This window comes from Patiria miniata, unplaced genomic scaffold, assembly GCF_015706575.1.
Source record: "Patiria miniata isolate m_02_andy unplaced genomic scaffold, ASM1570657v1 HiC_scaffold_11, whole genome shotgun sequence".
Lineage (NCBI taxonomy): Eukaryota > Metazoa > Echinodermata > Asteroidea > Valvatida > Asterinidae > Patiria > Patiria miniata.
In genome coordinates this window covers 6,866,372-6,893,245 of record NW_024037049.1, presented here as the reverse complement: position 1 = coordinate 6,893,245, position 26,874 = coordinate 6,866,372, and the positions used below count along the sequence as shown (strand labels likewise).

At 42.6% G+C, this 26,874-nt stretch overlaps 1 protein-coding gene across 1 annotated transcript in view; it reads left to right on the top strand.

Moving 5' to 3' along the window:
• LOC119743378 (sorting nexin-6-like) overlaps positions 1 to 26,874 on the top strand; it is a gene marked incomplete at its 3' end in the record, with an annotated part of 177,042 nt that overhangs the window by 73,007 nt on the left and 77,161 nt on the right. Inside the window, 2 exon segments of the mRNA XM_038219769.1 lie at positions 13,669 to 13,792; positions 15,338 to 15,433. Of these exon segments, the coding sequence (XP_038075697.1) occupies positions 13,669 to 13,792; positions 15,338 to 15,433 (220 nt within the window).

Genomic DNA, 26,874 nt, shown 5'->3' with positions numbered 1-26,874 from the left:
GTTTTTTCAGGGGGGTTGTCTGGTCGTTTTGACTTTGCGATGATCCTGTCATTGTGTGACATTATCACAATTTCATGTTCTTCATACAACTGTAGCTGACTTCAAGATGGAGTTTCTGTTAAAGATCTTATGAAACTTGTGCCCTACAGGAAAGTGCTTGGTGATCAGTTTTAGGAAGTTCCCACCGATGTTTGTTTTGACATTGACACTATATGGTGGATTAAACCATATTATTTTCCTAGATCTGTTTTTTCTTTTCTTGTTTGGTTCCGAAGGATTGTGCTCGGAGAACTTGATGCTATGGTTGTACCCACTGTTCTTTAGGGCTTCATTATATGTCGGCGCAGCTTTCCTGAAAACATCCTCACTGGCTGACAGGGCCGATATTCGTTTCTCCACTGCGATTGGTATGTGCTTTATGATTGTTGGCGGATGGTTGGAGTTGACATTGACATACATGGGCATGTCATTCGGTTTTCTATAGGGTTGGTATGACCCAGTATCCAGGTTGAAGGTTACGTCCAGGTAATCCACAACTTTCAGGTTAGTCTGCACAGTTATTTGCAATCCAAGGTTCTTGAAGACTTTGGTGAGGTCTTTTCTTGCTCTGTCGGTCCTACTGCCCGAAGATCTCTTCAGGGTAGCCAGTCCGTCGTCTCTGTAAAGCCCAATGCTGGATTTGTTGAGTTTGTTTTTCAATTGGGATAACGCATATAGCCCAACAAGTTCACAAATTTCGGCACCGTCGTAGGCTCCCATGGAAACGTCAAATTCATGTTTAGCTTCCCTTTTCTGACTCAAAAATCAACTTTTTGTTTATTAAATTCCTTTGATATCAAACATTCTGTTAGTTATTGAAAAGTTAGATTTGTAAAACATGAGAAAATTATTATGTAAATCTAACAGAATTGAAACTCCTAAATTGGCCATTTCAACTTCAAATGCAAACATATTCTGACTTTAATGCCATTGACCTTTTGTTGTGTAATCCTCTATACAGTGACACACTAATTCTAAAGATTTCATGGAAAAAATGAAATTTACCATCGTGTATCTTGCTTTACAAGTATTAAATTAAATAAAATGTTGTTCCGAGTGACTGACCCAATTCTTTTTCTAACCGTGTGACCCAAACCAAAGGTATTTTTTGTGTGGCCTAATATCAGAGATGAAACTTTTCTGATTTTAATCAGAAAACCGACTTTTTGAATTTTCCAACGAAATTTCCGATTTTTTTGCAGCGTGTCCCACAAAATTTGATTTTGTAAGGATTTTTCTCACAAAATGTCATTTTATTTCAATCATAATTTCGAAGAAAAGTCGATGAAAAGTTGATGGAAATGGCACGTTAAAATCATCGCGAAGGTAGTTTTAATCTCTTTCACCAGTCGTTATTGGAGTGTTTCAACGGTAGAAACACAGGGCATAACACTAATCGGAGACTTCTCCGGCTGGACAAAAGGTTAAACATTGACAGGCGACATGGAAAAATCACTGTGTCGCACGTGCGTGCGAATATGCAATGGTACCAGCGTACGTACCGCACCGTGCCTGTCCGCTAGCACATGGCCGGTCGGGAACGGGTAGCCTTGTGAACGATCCAGTGGATAAAATCATTGTGTTGTGCAATTTTCGGAGGTTTCAAATATAGTTATACAAAATGCAATGCTTTAAAAATCGTGATGATTATCTTGAGGATAGCGAAGAGAGCGTTAGCGAAGCATTTCACTGGCATTTGTTAGACGAGAAAGACGACAATGCCTGATTTTTCCCCACGTATGAATGCAAGTGGAGTAGTGGTGTTGTGTGGTTGAATGGACATGATTGAAGCACCATGGACGGTGCCCTTGTCTTTCGGACTTTTCCCTAGACTTTCTCAAGTAAGAAGTGAACTTCTTTATTGATGACTCCATTACTCTAACCGTAATTCGGGCATTTTATGCAATGAAAACACTGACCATTTTTTTCATCGTAACATTTTGTTTGAATCGAAAATAAAGCAGGAGTAGGTGTCCGGAAATTGGGCATGAAGGGTATTGTACATGCATGTACATGTGTGTAATGCAGCGCGGCCCAGATTTCGGACACATATTTTTCTTCGGCATATTTTCCGATATTTTGGCCATATGCCAGTTTCATCTCTGTAATATATATAAGACGTTTTGTTGATTATCATTTCCTTGTCTAGTTCCCCCCCCCCCTGATTTCTGAGTAGGTATCAAGGAGCTGCCATTTACTTGACGAATCGGGGAGACCAACACAAGTTACCATGTCACGTCAATGATATAAAATTTTCAGAGGGTTGAAAATGTCTATCCACAAGAGCAGAAAAACACTTGTTCGTGTAGGCCTATTGGACATTTTTAGAAGTAAACCAATATCTAGTGCAGACAAAAGAGCCAAGTAGATGAACCTAAATTACCCAATATCGTTATAAAAGACACTTTGGTAGAAATTGACTCGGTTGTCAGGTCAGTGTTTTGCTTCACAGGCTGAAGCATTCCTGTTACCGGTAAGCAGTGTAATCCGGTACAACCTGTTCACAGTCAGGTGGTCGGCGACTAAATGGCTTCCCGCCCAGCTTCGGCAGGGTGAGGACACCCAGCAGGAAGAAAAATAAGACCTGTCAAAGGGAGGATGAGCTCCTTGTGGGCCAACGGCCATTCTCCATAGAGCACACTCCGCAAAAGAGATACGGGATCATCTTGGTGCAGCTGTTGGATTCGTCTGCCGCTGAACTCACCGACTTGGTCCTTAATGGGGAACACGTCATTCTGGGCAAAGGTTGCTGTGTGATGGCTGTCGTCACTCCAAGCAGGGTATAGGGGGACTTCGTGTCCTGCTTCAGCGACTGAGCAGCCGTATTTGCGGGTTGCCTGCTCGCCACAATCCGTGGAGGGCCGATAAAAGGCGGGTCAAACAGTCAATCCCACTTCTTCTTCAGCAACTCTTTTCTTCGGTTCGGCTTTTCAAAAATACAAACCCTGAACTGGACTGGACCACCGATTTTGGATTGCGATTTTAAACCTAGGAAGACAATTCTCAACAACTTACTCACTTGGCTAAATATGGACATAGTGGCTCTGTTGGAGACCAGATGGTTGGAGACAGGCACGAGAATGGTCTTCAGACTGGTCTCGTTTTCGAGATCGGTCTCTAGACACGTTTTGCTGGTCTCGGTCTCGGTTTCGGGAGCTGTGGTCTCGGTCTTGGTCTAGGTCTCGGTCCCCTTTGGTCTTGATATTTTGGCTGGTCTCGGGTCGAGACCGGCAATATGTAGCAGTTACAGCTCGATCAATTACTTTGTGTTCACTTCGTTCAGTATCGTTGATAGTTAAAATATTTGCTGGCCCGTAAATCATGTTGTCAACCTTGTTAACAATCGTTATATATATTGTGGTTGGTTTGGACTGCACATTGGAAAGTCCCCAAAGTACATGTAAAGCTGCAGCAGTACCAGTCAATGAACAATTTGGAACAAGTTCGTCATTAACCTGACATTTGATTCGGGCACATAAAGCAAAGTATAACCTTGCAACAATTTATGCAATAAGGGCCAGGCATTTTTGGGAGTTGTGTAGTTTAGCCCACCCCTGTGGGCATAATCACGTGCATTTTTTGTATTCTTAAAATAAATGAGGTGCTCCAAATTAGTGACATTTTCGACCCCACACTATGTTCTTTTTCATTTGGGACAGTATTTTGAAGAAAAAGTAAATTTTCCCACCTGATTTTCCAGCATTGAATTCACACACTCTTGCCAGTTACCACTCACTGTTGCCATGAGAGTGTATGATGAGACCCCATTTTCTGGCAGCTCATTTGAAGTACCCCAGTATTCCTCAACAATTAAAATCCTGGTAAAAAAATTCAACATAATTCAACATTTTCTAGCTCCCATTTTTTAAAATCAAGTACACAAGTCTTGGTAGAGGTTAAAGGGAATATACATCATTTGGTTTTGCTGTAATTTTCAGAAATGGATGGAATTGGGGGGTTGGAAATATATAGCAAATATAGTTACACTGACTTTTTTGAGGTTTTGGGTTCGAAAATGCTATAAAAACCAAGAAAAACAATCATTTTCCTGTAGTCTGGTTCCCTGACTCCATTTAAGAAGAAACAGAGCAGTTTACATGTATTGGGGAATTGTAAGGTCAGGGAACCAGTCTAGCTGGCTTGTACCCGTTCATAGGTGTGTAATCAATTGCAAACAAGCGCGATGGTCAATTGGGGCCAGTATTTGAGAAAAAAAGCCAGTTTTTTCCAACGCTGATCGGCCGATCAGCGTTGGAAATTGATACAAAAATACCACTTTTCTTGAAAATGACAGTATACCAGGTGCCATGATTTTACAGGATGCTTTACACTGTCATTCACTAACAGTCCAGCAAGGTATTTCAAAATGATTTGGTAGTTTTATGTTTTGATGTTTGCAAATGTTGTATTTTCCCTTTAAGTCCTATATTTATTTTAGAAAAAAAAAGAGGCCAATGTAAAATTAAAATTGCCCCTTTAAATATCCGTTAGAAGTCATAGCTGAAACCAAGGGGATACTGTGGAGGTTAGGATCCGAGTTCCTATAACAGATGAAACATCTACCTTCAACTTTTTACTTTCGTCAAGATTGGGTGCAGACAACATACCAAAGCCCATATTTTTTAAGTGTAACTACATGTACTTCTTGCTCAAGTAAGATGTCATGTATCAATTTGTCAACACTGCCAATGGTCAAAATTTTGTCTGTAATCTTCGTGAATAGAAAGGTTACAACTTAAAACTATAATTATGTGTCTTTTTTTTATTTAGATTATTGTTATTTATTATCAGCGGTTTCGGTTTCGGTCTCGGCCTCGGACTCGGACCATATCGGTCTTGGTCCGCCTTGAAGGGGCTGGTCTCGGTCTCGGTCTCGAAACTTCAGGACTCGGTCTTGGTCTCGGTCTCGGACTATCCAGTCTCGACTACAACACTGATGAGAACACGTTCATGATGTGAAGGACAGCATATACGGAGTAAGAGGTTTGCCGTGTTCGAGCACGGGATTTGTTATTGGTGCTGGGGGACTTCAATTCCAGAGATGGAAATGACTGCCACCAGACTTAAGCCCTGTCCGCACTGGACTTTTTTGGTAAAACTTACCAAGACTATGGGTACTTTTCTCATTTTAAGTCCAGGGTGAACAGCTTAGGACGTTTTCCAGTTACTTTTCCTGATTCCAGCGGTTACTTCTACTGGCCAACTGATGCCCAGGAAAACTGACCAGGCACCCAAGAAAACTGACCAGGTCACTTTTCCCGAAACGATAATTCTAGTTCAGACAGTGCGAGTCGGTGAAAGTGGCTCGGGAAAGCGTACATCCGGCCCGAGCGCGAGTATCATGCCTACAGAGACCGCACAATCCCACACGTGATGTGGACGAACATTTTGTGGACACATACGCTGTGGTGTGTCAAGTACGAGCAGTAAAATCTCATTACAAATATATTTTAACGGAAAATACATTCATAGAAAAGATCAAGATCACGTTCTGGGAATTACTTTGCAGTTATTCTTTTTCTCCACCAATGTTTGTTTGGTATTTTCTATGATCCAAATTCGTCCTGTTATGCCGTGTAGTCAGCATGGCACTGTACGTAGGCCACAGTCACTGGTTCCGGTCTTACATCATAGCTTTGATTCTGTTAGCATGCGGTGGGAACCAGCGATTACCGATGTAACTGCTGCCGCATGGAACATCGTACAGCAGCATGGCTTCGTTAACGTCCATCACAAATGTGTCAGAAATATAGGCATTTTCGTCAAGATGAAATAATATCGTATGTAACGATTATATTGTGCATTTTAATGGCGTGTGTAATATTATACTGTGCGTATCGGGGGCTGAAAAAAAATGTGATCGACATTTTATTTCTTGCGTGAGTCATTATACTGACAGCTCGGTCACTTCTACCACACGGTCTGGGTAAAATTTCCCATGTCGAAAGTCCATGTGCGGATAGTGGTCACATTTGACCATTTTTCATGTTACCATCGTCTCGGTAAAACCTTAAAAATAAAAGTCCAGTGCGGACACAGCTTTAGGACTGCCCGGCAGAACCTGCAGAGGGAAACCCGGAAGTGTGTAAACCAGTACTGGCTGGATCTTTGCGAGAAGATCCAGGTTGAGGCAGACACTGGGAACATCCGCGAGATGTATGACCGCATAAAGACTGCGGCTGGCCCAGGCAGAAGGAAGGTAACATCGCTGAGGGGTCTTAAGGGAAATTTCCTCACTGACACGGATCAGCAATTCAAACGATGGATGGAACACTACGGTGCTCTGTATGGCAGTGAACCTGACATATATCTTGAAGTTATTGACAAACTCTCAGACCTGTCCTGTCTGTCTGAATTGGAATCTGTCTCTACTGTGGAGGAACTCTTGAGGTCCATCAGCAAACTCTCCAACAACAAAGCTACGGGTACAGACGGCTACCAGCAGAAATTCTCAAGGTCTTGGCTGTACAGGACAGCCCTACCCTGCTACAACTCCATCACTCGGTGTTAGCTACTGGAAACAGGGGCAGGTGCCTCAGTGTCTCAAGGATGCTCAGTTTGGGACAAATCCGACAAGGATGGGACAAATCCGACTGTAACAACTGTCGCGGGATCTCCTAGCTGAACCTGTTCGGGAAGGCTGTGGTTAGGCTCGTGCTCAAGAGGCTTCAAGTTCTGGGTGAGCGCATCTACCCAGAGAGTCAATGCGGTTTTAGACCAAAAAAGGTCAACGATCAATATGGTGTTTACCCTACGACAGCTGCAAGAGAAATGCAGGGAGAAGCGTGTGAACCTCTACACCGCTTTTGTGGGCCTCACAAAAGCCTTCGACACGGTAAGCCGAGCCGGGTTGTACAGAGTGCTTGAGAAGATTGGCTGCCTACCGACTTTGCTCAATATTGTCCAGTCATCTCATGACGGGATGGAAGGCTACGTCTCAGGACTCCTCTCTTCTTTTAGATGTGGAGTGAAGCAGGGCTGCATGATTGCACCATGTCTTTTCAACATCTACTTCTCATGCCTCCTACACCATGCCTTAGATTGCAACACCCTGGGAGTCTACTTGCACATGCCTTTTGATGGCGGGCTTTTCAATGTGCATCACTTCCGAGCCAAGACCAAGGTGTCTCGCTCCACTGTCATGAACCTCCTGTTTGCTGATGATGCTGCGCTAGTTGCTCACTCAGCAGCCGATCTTCAGACCCTGCTGGATGGTTTTACTGCCTCCTGTGCTGTTTTTTTTCGACTCAAGATCAGTGAGTAAAAGACGTTCCTCATGTGTCAGGAAGTGGTGAGCCAGGCAAAACCTCAGGTGTTCTAAGCCAATGGGAAGAAACTAGCAGTGTTGGATGAGTTATGCTACCTCTTGTCCTGCGTACAGCCAGCATGGAGGTGGACCTTAACAGAAGCATTGGAGGAGCTGCGGGCTGCTTTGGACAACTCAGAAGGTGAGTGTGGGAAAACAAAAACCATAGGCTGAGGACAAGATCGCGGTCTACAGTGCGTGTGTTCTGTCTGTACTGATGTATGGGTCTGAAGCCTGGCTGGCTTACGCTGCACAGATCACCAAGCTCAACAGCTTCCACCTGAGCAACCTGAGGAGGATCCTGGGTGTGAAGTGTTCAGATCGAGTGTCAAATGCGGAGGTTCTACAGTGCACTCAATGTGCAAGTATGCACACAATATTCACGATGCACCGGCTCAGATGGTTCAGACATGTCTATAGGATGCAACAGGACTGTCTTCCCAAGAGAACCCTTTTTAGCGAAGTCAGTACTGGAGCTTAAGCTGGAGGAAGACCACTACTCTGTTTCCAAGACCGCGTGCCACACTGTCAGATAGAGAAACGCGGAGTGGAGGAGCTTATTGCTGAGACAGGAGCGTGGTGGAAAGCGGTCCACGAGGGAGCAGCTGCAGCAGAGAAGGGAGTGGAGGAGGGACAGACATGCCGGTAACAAGTGAACCAAGGTGTGTTGGCGTGATCCTCGTGGATCGTATGCGGACAACAACAAGACTCATGAATATTTACGAGGGCCTTCACTGCACGTCACTGCGTTTGTTTGACAATTATGTTGCTATGATGGAAATCTGCATGAATTTCAACCGTGATGAGTTTTGGGCGGTCCTAGCTTTGCCGCTTTATGCCCTTTCAGTCATGTTGACTGAAACAGTTTTGCTTGGACGTTAGCATTAGGTCTTCTCATTGGTGGTAGAATTTCGCAGCCATGACGATATTTATGTTTGTCTTGTTTCTCACACTCTGTTTGGCGATGAGCCAACCCTTTCCCGCTGTTTACTGTGCAGGAGTATGAGTGGGGCTGGGGGAGTTTATGACGGCAGGCAGCTGTGCCTACGTACGTTTTGCCAGGGGGTAGTTCATAGAGTACCGAAGTGTGACGTCATGTAGAATCAGAAATTGTAGAGCAAATGCATGGAGTACACACGCGTATTGGTTCATGGGATGAATCACGCGCTAATGTCACACACACATTTTGTGCGCATGACGTGTTCACTTCGGTGCTCCATAGTGCAGGCATGGCCCAGGGAATAAAATTTGTAACCAGTGCGATATTCATTTCTTGAAAATACTTACCAAACTTCAACATACTTTGTTCATTACATTTTGCATTTGAAGAGGTTGTTTGTATGCCTCATTTTTGAAATCATTTTATTGATATACTATTAGAAATGTTGATATTATTTAATAAAGAAAATAACTAGAGCTATGTCTGTTCGATGAACAGAACATAGGGCTTTTCCGTATTTCTTTTTGTGTGTTTCCATATGCAAGAGCATACCGTAGTTACAGGACTAATTTCTCCACATATGACTTTAATATATACACCTTTTAACATGATCGATGTCACATGTCCCGCGATGACGTCATCGTAACAACACCTGTCAATGCACATGTTTTCATTGTGGTCTTGATGTGCACCAAGTTTGACATCAATCCCATGAAAGAAAGTGCAAAATTTAGTAAGCGGAATACAATCTGAAATATTAAGAAAATCTACCGATGACGTCATTGTGACATCATTTTAAATTTTGCATACTTGTGACATTATCTACCTATCCACAAAGTTTCATGACGATGGGAACTTCTGTTATATGCATTTTGGAAAATCACGTTTTTGATGACGTCATCGTGACATCAAAAATTTTGTACTTATACCTATTACCTGACAAACTAACTACAAAAGGATTTTTGAATTTTGCGTTTGTGAGATACGGCTTAAAAGGCAGAGTTGTAACGAGTCACTGATTTTTGTGACTCGAGTCGAGTGTGTGGTCGAGTCGAGTCAAGTACTTAGCTCGAGTCAATTCGAGTCACAAATATTTGAACACTATACAATAAATACAATAAAAAGCAACAAACACAAGAGAGGAAGTCATTTTCCTTTTTTTTTATTTTAAATGCGGGCTACTACATGTGGTGACACCACATTTGACTCAATAAAAATAAAAAGGGGGGTGCCAGCTGATCGCCATCCAACTAATGGGGGCACTTATAAAACGACGTGTGCATGTAAACCTGTATACAGTAACCTCTCCAACAGGGTTACATGCTCACGTGGTTTGACTTCAGAACACTGACCAGGTCTGACAGCAACTTGTCAACTAGACGAGCCCGATGAGGTCTGATTACTAGTCCTCCGCGGCTAAAGACTCTTTCCACTGGAGTGCTTGATACTGGAATTGCCAGGGTTCTTCCTGGCAAGAGAGGATAAAGGAGGTTAACTTTGCCCTTATTGATGTGCCAAAACTTTCTACTTTCTCGGCTGCTATGCGCATTAATGGAGGAAGGAATACAAGGCACCAGTCTATTACGAAAATCCAAAGACATAAAGTATGCTGTATGGTACCCAACCAACAGTTTCCATTGCTAGCTCACGTCACAGATAGGAAGATGTGAAACTTCGGTCTTATAACTGGTTGTTGTTCGCTGATCGCTGACAATGTCAAAACCTAATTGCATTATACAAAACTGTTTCTGATTATTTAAAGGTGGGCCCGTCCGTATCCATTTTTGTGTGAAATCGGTACATGTACATAAATTTAGCCAGCGTTCCACCAAGAGCTTAATAAGAAATCGCCCCAAACCAATGATGAAACCACGAATTGAGAAATGCATTTTTAAGTCTGGTTCTGGGTTTAGCATTACATGTTATAGAACCACAAGTTGGGAGTCCGCGACATGGTGTATGTTTGTTGTTTCATTATGGAGGAAGGAAAACGTCATTTCAGATTTTGCATACTTAGGACACCATCTACCAATCCACCAAGTTTCATGACGATATGGCCTTCCCTTATATGTGTTTTCAAGAATGGCATTTTTCTAGACATCATCGTGACGTCACACTTTTTTTCTAAATTTTGGGCATATACATATTACCTAACAAACATAATGCAAAAAGAATTTTCAAGTTTGCATTTTGTGTTAATGAGATATGGCTTAAAGCTCCAAAAAATTAAAAGAAATTATATTAAATCTCCCGATGACGTCATCGTGACGTCACCTCAATTTTTGCCTATAACACATCCCGGTCTACAAACGTATCGAGTTTCAACCCAATTGAACTTACAGTTCTGTAGATATAGGCCTTCCAAATATGCACGTTTGTGATGACGTCATGTGACCAATGATGACGTAATCATGACGTCACTCTTCAAGACACAACTTCACTATAGGGTCTTTACCTGAGATAAGTCAAAAGTGTGTCCCACCAAAACCGTGTACAAAGTCAATGGGATTTGTGGTGGACCCAAAAAGATCAAAAAGAAGAAGAAGAAAAAAATCAGAACCAAAAAAAAAAGCCTTTCCGCTGTTCAGCGGAAAAGCCCCCCCCCCAAATTAAAAATCAGAACAAAAGCCAATAAACCATGCAATTTTATATAAATTATTCAGGGTGACCATGGTGACGTGACTAGTATTATTATGCCCCATTTTTTGTCATTCTAGCTAACACTCTTCTACTCGAAATCAGTATGTAATTCAAAAAGTTTAATCCAGTTACAAAGCACTTTAGGTTATGATTTCAATGCAATTCTGTTGAATATCATTACTGTCCCAATAAAAATGCTGTCAAAACTGCTGCAGCCAACAGCTTGTTGAACATGTCTTGCAAAGCCGATGGAGCATGTGGTCTAGATGGAGTCACCGTTGATCCTCACTTCGTAAACAAAACTGTCAGGACCATCAGGATTCGAATTAAATTAGCAACCTGGAGAAGGAAATTCCATTTGTCCATGTTTTTGAAGCTGTACCACTAGTACTACTACTAGTAGAACGCAGCAAACTGTCCCCTTTTGTCACTAACTTGGTGAAGTGTGCACAAAATCTGTGCGTCAGGTGTACTTCCGCTTTTTGCATGTGCTGTCTGCAAACTATATATTTTGGATGTGTAGTTGACGCGTCGTGTTACCCAGATCACAGCCCCTAAATTAGTACGCAATTGTAACACGGGAGCTGACTGTTTGCATTGCGTTCTTCGGGGAATCCCTGCCAGCAAAACGGCTGTTTCATGTGTTCTTTTTAAAAATGATTTATTACTTAGCCTTTTTATATGTACGTCAAATAAATAAGACTTGAATCGAATAGTAAGACCCTCACAATTCTTTCCAAGCGTTAAGCAGTGATTTACAAGCCAAAATGTTGCCCATCTCAATTTTGGTTTAGTCAAATTTTCAAATGGTTATTTTTATAGAAACATCAAACTTCTGAAATCTTCAGAATTTGGCAGCAAACTTATGTGACACGTTTGTTTTGCAAGCTTGAAGCTCGCAGAAAACTTGCCGCAAGTATACTGCAAGTATAGTGCAAGTATACTACAAGCTTGCAAGCTATCAAGCAAGCTTGCAGGATATCAAGCAAGTTTGCAAGCTATCACGCTTGTGGCATGCAGGCTTGCCGCAAGGCAAGCTTGCCACAGGCTTGCTGCAGGCAATCAGGCAAGCTTGCCGCTATCACACAAGCTTGCAACAAGCTTGTATTTTTCTTGCAGAATGAATTGCAAACTTGTGTTAGCTTTTCACAAGCTTGATCAGATTGTGGCAAGCTCCCTGCAAGCATCTGTAAGGGAATTCACAAAAAATGCACAATATGCCCATCATCTCTGCTGATGCAAAGTATGGCAAAAATGTTGCAATTTCGATGACAGCACAATGCGTACTTTCTAGGCAGTGTATGCTACTGCTGCTCTAAACTGCCTCCACCACTGTGCTTTAACTGTCAATTAACTGGATTCAAATCTTCCACACTCAGTAGGGGAGTTACATATGGACTGTAAAGTCAACTGCCAAATATGGAGAGCCAATTTTGCCCCTAGGTTTTGATGCATATACATGCATGTAAGTGCTAATCTGAGAAAATGGTGCAGTGGTCAAAGAACTAACCAAATCTGGTGCATATTTGGTGCAATGCTTGGATTACAAAGTTTATCTTGTGCATATACAAAATGTGAAATCGGCTGATGAAAATTTCAGACATGCAGTCAGCACAGTGGCAAAAGCTTTGCTAAATTTTTGGGACAAGCCAGCAATCAGACCATGCTCAGACCACATGATTAGCCTAAGCTGTCATTGGTCAAATTCAAATTGTCACACATGCCACTACACCCGATTAGCCATGTAGTAATGGGGCAGATGGGGGCAGATGAAGACCCCAAGCGCAGGGCCAAATTATCAAATAGGCACAGTACATGCAGGTACTGTGCCTAAAGCCTGCAAAAAGTTCTGGGCCTACAAAATATTTGAGGACCTACAAAAATACCACTTGAACTTGGTCAAAGCACCGTGAATGCACATCAATCCTGACAGTACAAACAGCAGCTTCTTGAATATGTGGTTACAGACCAAATTACTGTGATAATTATGCCCTCTTCAAATAATCAGGAAAAATACTTGCAGCCCTCCAAAATGTGTGAGACACACATCAAATAAAGCTTATTTCTTTATCTTTCATTTTGAATGGAAAAGGTCTTTACTGCCCTTTAAATCATTGCCTGTACTCCATTGCAAAAAAGAGCTGTGTTAGGGCCCAATTGATCAAAATTGCGCAGAAATACAAGCTCGGAATCCTGTTCACGGCTTTCACCCTTCTCTGTTACAAACCCTATTTTTGGTTGGGATTACACCAGTATACATACACATTATTTACTTGCTGCTTTTTTTAAAGTGTCTATTTGGTCAGTATGTAATTGACATATCCCTGTTTGAGAGTAAGCCTATATCTCTTAGACAACCCTGTGGAGTTTTTTGTACACTATTAAAGTTTTGTTGTCTCAGATTGTGCGCATTCAGCGTCTACTTGTATATCATGTATTTCATAAGCTACATTGACACAATTCTAACGCGATTCTACAATGATAGATCAGTCTACTCATAATGTAGACATTTATATTCTTTGTTTGATAATGAGATGTATACTCAGAATAATTTAACTCCATTGAATTTTTCCCTTGTAGGAGGTATGGCCCATGGACTGTATTCTGTGGAGAACTGTCATACCATTTATGTATTTATTTTGCTGTCTTACCATATTGTTGATTGAAAGCACGGAAATGTCCACAGTTCAAAATATTTGGTGTAGCCTGAATAAATCAACTTCAGTAAATGTTTATTTGACAGAGAGTACCTGGCCACATTTAAGAAGACTGTTGCCATGCATGAAGTTTTTTTGCAGCGGCTAGCTGCACACCCAACTCTTCGAAATGATCACAACTTCAAGGTATTCCTGGAGTATAAAGGAGAGGTAATTTGTTTTTGCAAATTATTTTGTTTTACCTTTTGGTAGGGATGAATCTTTTCTGATTTTAATCAGAATTGCGTTTTTCCCCATTTTTCCAAAACTCAAATTTTTCTAATGATTCTTCCGCTCAAAATCTGAATTGTTATTAAATGTCAACAGATTTGTAGAAAATGACACATCTGTGTTAAGAAGGCAAGCTGTGATTGGAGTGTTGTATGGCTTTAATAAAGTTTGTAAACCATATCATTTGAAGTCTAAATGAAATTATTTGTGCATAACGGTTTCTCATTAACTGTCATGCACTCAGCAGCTTGGGGGGGGGGGGGGGGGGGGGCCCCGCGAAAACTTGTCACCCATTAGTCAAACCCCCCCCCCCCCCAGTTCCTGGCCCACTAAGTCATCTAAGTTACAATGCTTTAAAGGGAATATACAACATTTGCAAACATCGAAAAATAAAACTACCAAGGTTTTGCGAAATACCTTAATAGGATGTTGGTAAATGACAGTCTAAAGCATCCTGTAAAATTATGGCACCTGGTATACTGTCATTTTCAAGAAAAGTGTTTTTTTTGTATCAATTTCCAACGCTGATCGGCCGATCAGCGTTGGAAACAACTGGCTTTGTTTCAAATACTGGCCCCAATTGACCATTGCACTTGTTTGCAATCGATTACAAACCTATGAACGGGTACGAGCCAGCTAGACTGGTTCCCTGACCTTATAATTCCCCAATGTATGTAAACTGCTGTGTTTCTTCTTATATGGAGTCAGGGAACCAGACTACAGGAAAATGATCGTTTTTCTTGGTTTTTATAGCATTTTCGAACCCAAAACCTCCAAAAAGTCAGTGTAACTATATTTGCTTTATATTTCCAACCCCACAATTCCATCCATTTCTGAAAATTACAGCAAAAGCAAATGATGTATATTCCCTTTAAGCTCATTTAAGATAACATGCCTTTTTCACGTTTTCTTTTTCTTTTTCATGAAAACCCCATTTGTCACTATTGGTTGATTATTGGAATGTGTGTGGTAATTGAATAGCGTTACCTATTGTCTGACCTTGAAAACTAATGCCGTAATGGAAAGATGGTGTTCAGGCCCCCCCCCCCCCACTGATTTTACGGAGGTTGTGTGTACATTTCAGTACGAATGAGTGCCCCCCCCCCCCTCCCCACTGTAACATCCAATTCCCCCTCCTCCCTACTCGCCTCCTGGGATGAGAAACCTGGCTATGCTGCTGCATGCACTGAATCAGTCGTAAAACACTACATGAAAAGCATCATATTACTCATTACCGGTAGGTTTCTGTAAAACCTCATAATTCTTTCATCTTTTTATATCAAAGCGTCTGTAACACATAAGTTTCTGCCTAAAATGACATTAATGATTTGTTGAATTTGCACACACAAAAAGCCCCCAAACCCTTAAAACTTGTTTGCGATATTAGACAAACTTAAACAAGACACATGGTTGCAGTTCATGCGCTTAAACTCTGATATACTGTCTTTCTAATGTTCATTTTTATTTCCCCCTTATTAATCACAGTTGAATGTTCGTGGAAAAAACAAAAAAGAGAAGTTTGGAAGTCTTGTCAAGTTTGTCACAAAGTCTGTTGATGAAGTTCTCGTTTCCGGTCAAAAGGTTTGTATACAATGTTAATTTCTGTTACAGATTTTAATTCATTTGTGCTTTAATTCGCTGGAACGCTGTAAATGCTTGCCAGTCAGTGTGTAAGCCCAAAAACATAAATAGATGTCATCACGAAGCAAGTAGCCTGTTTTTGTAACATAAAACTATAGATTGATTATCAAATAAGCAGACCTTGAAATGAACCACAAAGATATTGAGGAATTGGGGAACTGCCAACAAGGGGCTGGATAGCTCGGTTGGAAGAACACTGGAGCAGTAATCCAGAGGTCGCAGGTTCAAGCACCGCTCCAGTCAATTTCTTCAACTTTTCAAGAGAACTGTCTCCTGGCCATGGGCCTCATGAGGAAAGAGGGACAAATGTCTTTGCCGACCCTTGAAAATCTGATAAATCGGGAAAGTGCTGGAAAATATAGGGACTTTCAGCCATGTGGTTGTGAAGGGTGATTTCTAAAGGTTACGTAACACTTTATTTTGAATGAAACTACATGTACATGTACACACACATGTTCACTTGGCGGGCGAAATCTTTGAAAATTAATTTCCCCTGTTTGGAAGACCTTATCTTCGTGCATCTTTCAGGGTTTATTTCCCTTATAATGATCCAAATATGTGCTAACAATCGTTGTAATATGTTCTTTACTTTTCATTGAAATTGGAAAAATAGGCCTGACTATGTGCATATTTGAAAGCTGTAACACTGGCGTGAACAATGTCTGTCAATCTTTTCAAGCCTCACAAATATTAGTAAGGTTCCGTATCTATTATGGTATGCAGTAAAAATTTGCGTAAAAGCTTCCTTCACGAGTTAGTAATTGATAAATATCACCCTTTTTGCCGGCTTCCATTGGTCGATACCGAGACCCACGCCAAGTCATGCCGAGTGACGCTAATGAATATGCTAATATGTGATCGTCCATTGTGTGGCCAGGCCGAAATCGGTGAACCGTAGCGCCTATGGTGCTATAGGAAAACCGTACACGTTTAGTTGCTAAAATTCCTCGCCAAAATTTTCCTTAAAGATGGTTCAATGTGTAACCCAAGTGTTAGCAAAAACAGATTAAGCTGAAATTCGGAATATACTTAGATGATATGCGTGTTCAACTGCTCGTGAAATAACAACTGTCGTAAATTCCTAGCAACTGATTTAAATGTAAGCCACATGGACCACATTGGGGTCAACACACCTTGGGTCAGACAAATGAACAAACCACTACTTAGTCTGTAAATTATACTGAATTAGAAAACCTTTAATTTGAAAACTCGGTCAGAACTCTAGATCAAAATCTATAACACCAGCGCTGATGATGATAATCAAGAAAAACTTTAAGTAGGCCTACATGTAAATGTTTAGGTCAACAATGACACTTTATGAATAAACAACCATTTATCTTTCTGACAAAAACAAAATACCGGTATACAGACAATATTAGGGCCCTAAATATATTCAAACAAGGATATTTGAGACTCTTGATGTCACTCTAAGGTTATCAAGTCCCAATCCAAAAATGTTGATTGACTAGTCAGTTCAGTTCTCTTCACTTCGTGGAGTTCCGGCGAAACCACAGAAGTTCAACGTCACTGTATACGCTACACAGTAAACGGTTCCTTCACAAGATCCCTCCTGCTTGGAGACAGACTGATGTGAGGGATGCTCCTGTTACGGTAGTTCACCAACTGCAGACAGCATACATGTAATTCCTGTCCTTGTGAAGATGTAACATGTGTAAACTCACATGTGGCCAGTCCAGTCACCAACGGCTTGATCCACTCAAGATGTGGAGCAGAGTTCCAGACTGTGACTGTCCAGGCAGCAAAAATACGGATCAAGTTAATCCCCAAAATATCAGGGTACACCTGAGAGCCACAAGCTGTAGGATTTCAATCAATGTCAAACTAACAGTTTAAGAATCTTGGCATTTCACTGCGGGAATTTCGCCAAAACATGTGCGAACATGGCGCCTTCCATGGTTACAGTACACGCGCGTCTCATAACCGCTTGAGGCGCACTTCAGCGTACCGCACGGGCTACATAAATACATAGAGTCTACTTCATTCACTTACCCAAATAGCTACTACATATGCATATTTATTCAGCCGACAGGCTCAAACGCTAAAAGATTTAATCAACCAACGAGCGCCCTCTCGGGGCCTACCCATTATGCTACGTCATGAATCCGCCATTATGCTTCCTCTTTTTTTTCTAGCGACGGCATCGTGCAGAAGCAAAAAATTTTGCTCTCGCCTTTTGACGAGTTTTTGTACAATTTTCGCTATAAGAGTTTCTGTTTTATAGAATTTATCAACCAAGTGAGTTGTGTAGAATATTGTAGAGTTTGGTTTCAGTTAAGTACTTCTCATTTGGAGTGATTTTGGAGTCATTTTGCTTTCGTTTTTCTTTCACGTGGCGTAGCAGGCTTTTCAGCCTTTGTCTGACACCAGGTGCGGGGTGCCAGGTCGGCACCGCGGGACTAGCCCAGTGCCGGGTAGGCATCGTGGGTTATCCCTTTTGGATCGAGTGCAATCCCCTTTTAACCAAGTCAGCTTTCCTGAGTTATTATTATTATTTCTGTTGTACAGTTATTTAATAATAATATTTCTTCGTTGAAAAAAAAAAAGGCCGCATCAAAGGCCACCGGCGGTCCCAAGGGTAAGACCCAAAAAGGGACCAATAGTCGCTCGATCACGCCGCCGGTCTCCGGACCATCGGCGTCACCTAGCAACCCGGCGTCGATTTCCCGTGGTTTCACGGGAATTTCTTCGCCTCGTCCCCCCGGTCTGCTGGCTCCAGCAACCCTCGGGGACGACCAGTCACGGAGCGGTAAAAGGATTCAATCCTCACCGGCCCCGTCTGCGCGTTCATCGCACTCCGAGCTTCCTGCTTCCACCCGTGCAGAATGGGCAGGACTTGCGGTGCGCAGTCAACATCGTTCTTTGATTAATGCTCAGGAATTCCCAGGATATTATCGGAGTTTTCATCCAGTGAATCAAGTCACCCAAGTAAGAAAAGGAAACACAAGGCAGCGCCGTCTTCTTCAGGGGATTCCCCCTGTAAGTCGACGCATCGGAAAAAGAAAAACAAAGGTGTATCCACGGAAATCTTTCTAAAAGCTTTCCAGGACATCAACGTTTCGCTAGCAGCCCTCACTAAACAACAACAATGGAGATCGGCCCCAACGGTGACTCAGAGGTCACTCCTGGCGGTCACATTTCCGGACCCAAATCCGGGTCTAATCCTGCCGGATCCGGGTATGATCCGGCGGGATCCGGGTCCAATCCGGCCGAATCCGGGCGTGATCCGGCCGGATCCGGGCTTAATTCAGCCGGATCCGGGCGCAATCCTGCCGATTTCGGGCAGGATGAGAGGGGAACACACTGGGCCCCCAGATCCTGGGGTTGCCATCAGTGTCTGCTCAGATAATCCACCTACTCTGGGCCGTGATTGGGCGCCCCCGAGATCACAGGCGGGAATTTCCTTACACCCATCTATGAATTTGGGCACTTCTGTTCAAGATGCTCCTGACATAGATGTCGATGATACTCACCCCCCTTCCACTCACTCACAAGATGAGTGCTCTGGGGATGATGAGGCCACTGACCCTGGCAAACTTGGGATCCAGCTTTCCCAACTATGCCGGTGGATCGTTTATGCGCCGATCGCATACAACGCATCGCCGATTCAAAGAAATGGACGGCTTTCAACAAAAGGTCGGCAGCCTATTTCCAATTTCCAGAAAAGGACTGAAACGATTTCTTTACGGTTCCTTCTATTCCGGATATGGCCAAGGACAAATTGACTGGAGATAGCGGCAAAGCCCCGACCAAGTCAATATTTGTCGATAAGACTAGAGCAAAGATGGAGGATACAATGAAGAAGGTCGATGAGGTGGCTAGATTTGGCTCACAAACAAGCGCCTTTTACTTCTGTTATCTGAATATATCGTCTGCGCATGTGAGGAAGATTCACAAATTCCAGCCGATATGTTAGCAGCAGCCTTCTGGTGTCTGGACGAAATACTCCGTTTCTCTCTAGACCAATTTACGAGAATCTCTATCCTGTCTGCCAAGTCACGTAGGACTAACGTGATGGATGCACTTTACATACCACACGAGGGCGCTAAGAAGAAGATAGAAGACCTTCCTCTTATGGGCAAAGACCTTTTCGGAGGCAAATTCCAGGAAGTTCTGGAAGTTGAAGCCAAACGAATTGAGACAGCAGACAAACTGAGCTTGAAGAAGCCTTCAGCCACTAACAAGCCCAAGTTCTCTGGGAAGAAGGCAACGAAGGGTGCTCCCTCGTTTCACCCTGCCCTTAAGAAACCATTCAAGCCTTTTTGCCAACAGACGGCCAAGGCATCAGCTGGTGCAATGGTTTCAGCTCCACGCCCCTACTCTGCCCCTGCACGCCAATTTAGCAGCCGGGGACGTGGCGGTGGGCAATCGGCCCCCCGCTCTGGGTGGCGGCGGTGACGCCCCTACCGAGCCGACCCCGACACTGGGGCCCGTCGGGGGTCGTCTCAGAAATTTCATAGGTCCCTGGAAAGCAGTGGCGTCACCAGACTTTTCAGTCTGGGGGGGCACAGGGGGGGCACCAGCATTTGATGGGGGGGGGCACCAGCATTTGATGGGGGGGGGGCACTTAGGTGGATACGGATCGACTTCCTGGGGGAGGGGTCTAAGGGGAGGGGGTGCCCCCCTCCCCTTTGGAAAATTTTCGCATACGGAGGATGGGCTAGATGCAAAATGGTGCCACATTTGATGCTAAATTCGATCTGGCAAGCTGCAGGCACTTGGGACGACAACACTCGGTCCCTACATATCAATGTTCTAGAACTCCAGGCTGTAGTCAGTGCCCTACACCACTTTCAAGTAGACGTAGTGGGTCGGTCTGTTCTAATCAAGACCGACAACACGACAGTGGTAGCATATATCAACAAACAGGGCGGTACAAGATCACCCCAGCTGTGCTACTGGACTTGGGAAATGTTTCAGTGGCTAATCAGACACAAAGTCGATCTACGTGCCATTCACATTCCTGGTGCGGAAAACGACATAGCGGACTCTCTCTCCAGGGGCAAAGTAGTTCCCACGGAGTGGTCATTGAACAGGAGGATCGTACGTCAGATCTTCTCGATCCTAGGTCGTCCACACATAGACCTGTTTGTCTCAGCAGTCAACACTCAGCTCCCGGTGTTCTGCTCGAGAGCCCATCATCCTCATGCATGGGCCTCGGACGCACTATCAATAGACTGGACAAACATGTTCGCTTATGCCTTCCCCCCGATCTCAATCCTTACAAAGGTCATCGGACATATGGCTCATCTATCTCCTCTAATGTTGGAATCACTAACCTACTCCGGGGAATGTTCAACGAGAGACCTTCAATCCGGAAACTGGTCCCATCTTGGGATCTAGTTCAGGTCCTGAACATTTTGGCCAAGGCTCCATACGAGCCCTTGGGCCAAGCACCCCTCATTCATGTATCTATTAAGTTGGCCTTCCTGCTCGCAGCGGCTACCGCTAGGCGTAGCAGCGAGATCCATGCGCTGACTTTAGATTCAGGACATATCCGCTGGGAACCAGGTGGGGTTCGCCTGATCCCAAAGGCGTCCTTCCTGACGAAAAATCAGACGGCAAGTTTCAGCCCTCCTGATATTTTCCTCCCAAAAATAGAGTCGACCTCTTCTATCCCCTCAGACAAATTATGGTGCCCGGTGCGCACCCTAAAATGGTATCTGGCACGCACTAAGTCACTCGGGGATAAATGCATGCAGCTCTTTATTACAACCATAAAGCCACATGGCCCCGCCTCAAGGGACACCATTGCGCGTTGGGTAGTAGCTGCTATCAAATTCGCTAATGCGGACTGGCCATCCAAAAGGGATGCTTCTGTCCAAGGCCTTGTCCAAGCCCATGACGTACGCGCCGTAGCGGCGTCCTGGGCATTTTTTAGGGGGGTCCCTATTTCAGAGATTTCTCAAGCAGCATGCTGGAAGTCTGCCACGACATTCACATCCTGCTACCTACGTGACGTACTCCAGACTGGAGGGAACACGGGGAAGACGGTACTGACACAACACCAGTCCTCGTCTACGAACCCTACCCTGCGCAGTAGTCCTTCCCGGCCTGACCAGGAGACTAACTAAGCAGGTAATACATTTCCATGTATATTCAATCTAAATGGTCTAAATCATTATGTATATATATATATACTGTTGTTTAACCATTTGATTTTAGGGCATCTCGCCTACCCGGCCAACCAGTTGTTGGTGCCACTCTTTGCATATGTAGTAGCTATTTGGGTAAGTGAATGAAGTAGACTCCCCCCCCCCCCCCCACAGAAGTGTGGGACAAGTTTACGAGTGATACTTACCCAAATAGCTACTACATTTGCATATTTATTCAGCCAACAGGCTCAAAGGCTAAAAGATTTAATCAACCAACGAGCGCCCTCTCGGGGCCTACCCATTATGCTACGTCATGAATCCGCCATTATGCTTCCTCTTTTTTTCCCTGGCGCACTAAAGGTGAAAAACCATCGTAACGCGAGCCGAGAGTGGGGAGGAGGGCGGGAAGCTATCAAGACTGGGAGTTCCATTCTCCATACGGTTACTGACGGAAAGCTCAGACCGAAAGGCTTCAACAAGAGCAGGGGAGGAATAAGCTAGAGTGAAAGCTTTAATTACAGCCCCAAACGACTCCCTTGACTCCTTCTCCAAGGCCCTATTAATAGCAAAGGCTGCATTACCCAAGAGTGTAGGGAAATATTGCAACTCATCAACTTCACCACACTCATCAACTGATTATTCATTTTAAACATTTTTCATTCTGCCACTAGAGGGCGCTCTAACATTTTGTGACATCACTGTTAAGTTGTAAAGAACAGCTTTGCCAGAGCACACATATCGTTGAAAGCAAGTTCACATCTTTTACCAATTTTAAATTACAAAGCACTTCTGGTTTCAATCGGAAGGAAGGGTCATGTGATTTTGCAAATAATATCAAAAATGAAGACCCTGGATTATTCTATCAATCGCCGCAAAAGTCATGTTCAGGTCTCTCACAGTTGATTTTATATTGATTTTCAAAGATTTAATCTAGCAATCTTTAAATGTTGTTATTTGACACCTGATGACATCATCATAACGTCAGAGTAATATGCACCACTAGGGATCACGGTCAATATATGTTGAAAGTAACAATTTTATGACATATACCGTTGTAAAACCCGCGGAGAAGTATTGTGTGAATTACCCAAGAGTGTTGGGAAATATCGCAAATATCTTTTTCATCAGGTGCATGTATGTTGCACCAGGCTTTAAAGCGATCCAGCCATGTGTCAAAATCATCTCCCTGAGCACCCTCAAAGCGTGGAGGAGGGGCGGAAAGAGAAATCTGTCTTGCCTCAGCCATATTCAACTGTACCTCAAATGCATATACCAGGGTGTACAATGCCAGATCAGCCTGGGAAAGTCACCTACCACACCAGCATGCACTACACTAATACATGCACAAAGAATGGCAACTTCAAAATAGAGTAAAACAATACAAGAAGAATACAACAAAGCTGCACAATTCAGTCACAAAGTTATTCAGTCCTCTGCCTTTTCCAGCAGGTATAGACCGGTTCCGAATCAGATTCGGAAATCAATCTGCTGACGCACTGATGTAATCCCTATCTTCCAGTAACTGGGACTCGATGATGATTCTGAGTAACTGAAACCAATTTCTCTTTCTATGGGATTTAGCATGCAAACCATCGTACAGTCGGGAAAAGTGAAATGGTCTAGTTGTATGCTTAAACCGACCTACACAATTTATTGTACGCATGCTTAATTTCCTTGTGCCACTATACTGTGAGGGGCCTGATATGAGAACTGTTACTGTCAGTGATGTTCTCCTGAATAAAAAAATCATTGACTTGCTTCACTTTATCATCAAGAATTGACTGTCGACTCTCCAGTTCCAAATCAAAAAACAAAACTGACTTTGTCAACTTTCCCTGGCTTAAACTGAAATCCCTGTAGTTTACTTGTGATGCATGTCTTATTGTCACAAAACCAAACAAAGTTTTGGGTCTCTCAAGCTTCACAGATACCTTGAAATTAGACAGTTTGGTACACAGATCTGCGCACAAAATATCTGACAACTCTAATTCAACACCATGCTAATTGTGTAATTTTACAAGCTAATCATTAATGCAAACACACACACTTTTAAATTTAGGGCTTCAAACCGAACAAGTATTCTCCTTTAAGTAATGCAGATGATCCCACCGCTTGCCACGAAATGTAACTTCAGTAGGTTGTTCATTCATGTATTTACAATTGAACTTCATATAGTTTTCATGTTGACCAACAATTCTGGAAACGAATTGGTGAGAAGAATAACAAAAACTAGAGGTTGTATGAACAGCCATACGGTGTTGGGCCATCATGTCTGACGTGATTGCCGCAAACTTCAACACACACATCAACTCAAAATGATGTTGGGCCATCATGTCTGACGTGATTGCCGCAAATTTCAACACACACATCAACTCAAAATGCATGTTTGACTTTTCAACATGCCGCCAGAGGGCGCTCTAACATTTGATGATGTCAACTGTAATATTTTTGTACAGCACTGCCAAGGCAAACTCTCGCATTGTGGAAAGCAAGTTCGCATGTTCTGCCAATTTCAAATAATAAGGCACTTCCGGTTTCGACCGGAAGGAAGGGTCAAATGATATTCTACCTATTGCCATAAAAAACAAAATCAAATCTGTAGCAGTTGATTAATTTATATTGAATTTCAAAGATTAAATCTAGAAATCTTTGATTGCTTGTAATGTGATACTTAATGGCTTCAGTGTGACGTTATTATCAGAAAGTTGAAGGGCTATGTTAACAGTGCTATATACCAGGTGGATAAAAAAAAACGAAACTGAGATATTATTGCTAATTGAAACAGAAGTAGGGCACATGTGAATCAAAGGGAGATATCCTCTGATAGGGTTGAATCTCCTCTTTATAATAACACTCTGATCATGTCATTACATTCGCGGTTGACTGAGAAGTGACCAATTTGACAAAAGGGTCTATTTAGATAGTTGCGCCACTTTTCAATTGTGGTTTTTGTGGTGTCATTTTTCACAGAGTGAAAGGCTATGGTTGCCAATCAAGAGGAGATTCAACCTTACAGAGGATATCTCCCTTTGAATCACATGTGCCCTACTTCTGTTCCAAGCAGCAATAATATCTCGGTTTCGTTTTTTTTATATCCACCCTGTATAGCCAGATCTTGATTATATCTGTCACGGTTGATACTTTAGCATGTTTTGAAGGTTTAAAGGTCTTTATTGTAACTTCCGGTCTGATGACATAATCAATTTTTTTTCGCGCACAGGTCTTGTCTGCATTAAGGTTATCATGTATATTAATTTTGCAGCAATTACCGCAAATTTCGCCACAGACATCAACTGAAAATGCATTTTGGAAAATTTTTAACCTGCTGCTAGAGGGTGCCTGATCACTTCATTGCGTCACCGATCATTTTTTTCAAAAGGTCAAGCCAGCCAGACACTAACATCGTTAAAAGCAAGGTCATATCTTTTTCCACTTTCAAATTATTAGGCACTTCCGGTTTCGACCGGAAGGAAGGGTCACGTGATTTGATGCACACGAGATAAAATGAAGATCATGTATTATCATGTCAATTCCCGCAAAATTCAAGTTCCGGTCTCTCACGGTTGATTTTATATTGAATTTCAAAGATTAAAATTGTTGTTTTTTCGAGTGATGTCACGTGGCCCATGATGATTGCAAAAAAGCACATCTGCAGTGGGTTGTGCATTCATGTATTGACAATAGAAGTTCATATGTGTTTTGATTTTGACAAACAGTTCTGGAAACGAATTGTGTCTTGGAGAAAAATAATAACAGTAAATTCATAGACTAACAGTAGGTGTTGGGCTGAACGTAATAATAGTAAATTTGTACAAAAACAATAGGTGTTGGGCATTCATGATACTTGATGACATAATGGTGACGTCATTACCGGAAAGCTTCAGAGCTTAAGTGTGCGATTCGAAGCAAAGATCTGGACTAAATCTCTTGCAGTTTAATTTTTTCAGCTACATGTATTTGTTTAGGTTTAAAGGTATTTTCATTATAACTTCCGGGCACAGACGTCTTGATAATCTTCCACCTCTTCTTGTTGTTAGCATGGAGCTGGTTGTATACATCAATTATATGAATGATTTCAGCATTTCAGCTTCGCCACACTCATCAAATGATTATTCATTTTATACACTCTTCATTCTGCTGCTAGAGGGCTCTCTAACATTTTGTGACATCATTATTAATTTATTTTTAAAGAACAGCTTCGCCAGAGCATACATCGTTGAAAGCAAGTTCACATCTTTTACCAATTTTGAATTACAAGGCACTTGCAGTGTCAACCGGAAGGAAGGGTCATGTGATTGTGCACGTAATATAAAAGATGAAGACCCTGGATTATTCTATCAGAAGTATTGTCTGGATAATAAAAAAAAAAAAAAATGAAGAAAAAAAGATTAATCAGAATAACAGGCCCAACAGGGGCACAATGTGCCCAACAGGGGCATAAATCCCGGGGATGGGAGGTATATATACCCCCCCACTTTTTGATCCGGGAGGATGAGCTATTGGATCATCTCGCCCCCCCCCCCCCCCTTTGTTGTGAGAAACCAAAAGTCGGATTTTGAGGTATTTTTGTAACTTTCCAATGACTAAAATGTATGAAATAGAACTGAAAAAAGAAGAAAAAGTACAAAAGCTTTAAATCCGCTGTTTGTACATCATGTGTCATGTGCCCATAGTGTCGTGTGGTGTGCAGCAAGCCCCCACGACTTTTCCTTCTTTTTTACCATAATTTTTGGAATATAGGCCGCGCGGGGTTATAAGCTGCAAAACGCAAATATTTGAAAAATTCAGATTTGAAGTTGGCGTATAAGCTGTACCAGCCGCAGCAGTTTCAATTTTGTAAGGCCTCCAAATTCAACACTCAAAAAAGCTCTGGAATAGTTCCATTTACACTGCGAAAGCTATTAAAAGGGCCACAAAAGTTATATCAAATCATTTACGGTCGATACTCTTTAAAAAAAATATGGAAATTGGCGATGAGAAATAAACACCGGGAATTGCTGCCGGTGGCCCGGACAGTCCCCGGCCTTAAAAGTTAGCGCATGGCCCAGCAGCCTGAGCTGGAGAGTATGCAGCACACCATGTGACGGCTGACTGGAGCATTACAAATCTTGCTTTGTGGCAACAGATGCTGATTGGTTTTGTCCTACAAATAAACAGGTCCTTTTTTACAACAAAACTTATCAAATTGTCGTGATAACTAAGGAGTAGTATGTCAAAAATTCAAGTTGTTTTTAATCGTACTTTCTTCGAAAACAGTCCACTCGATAA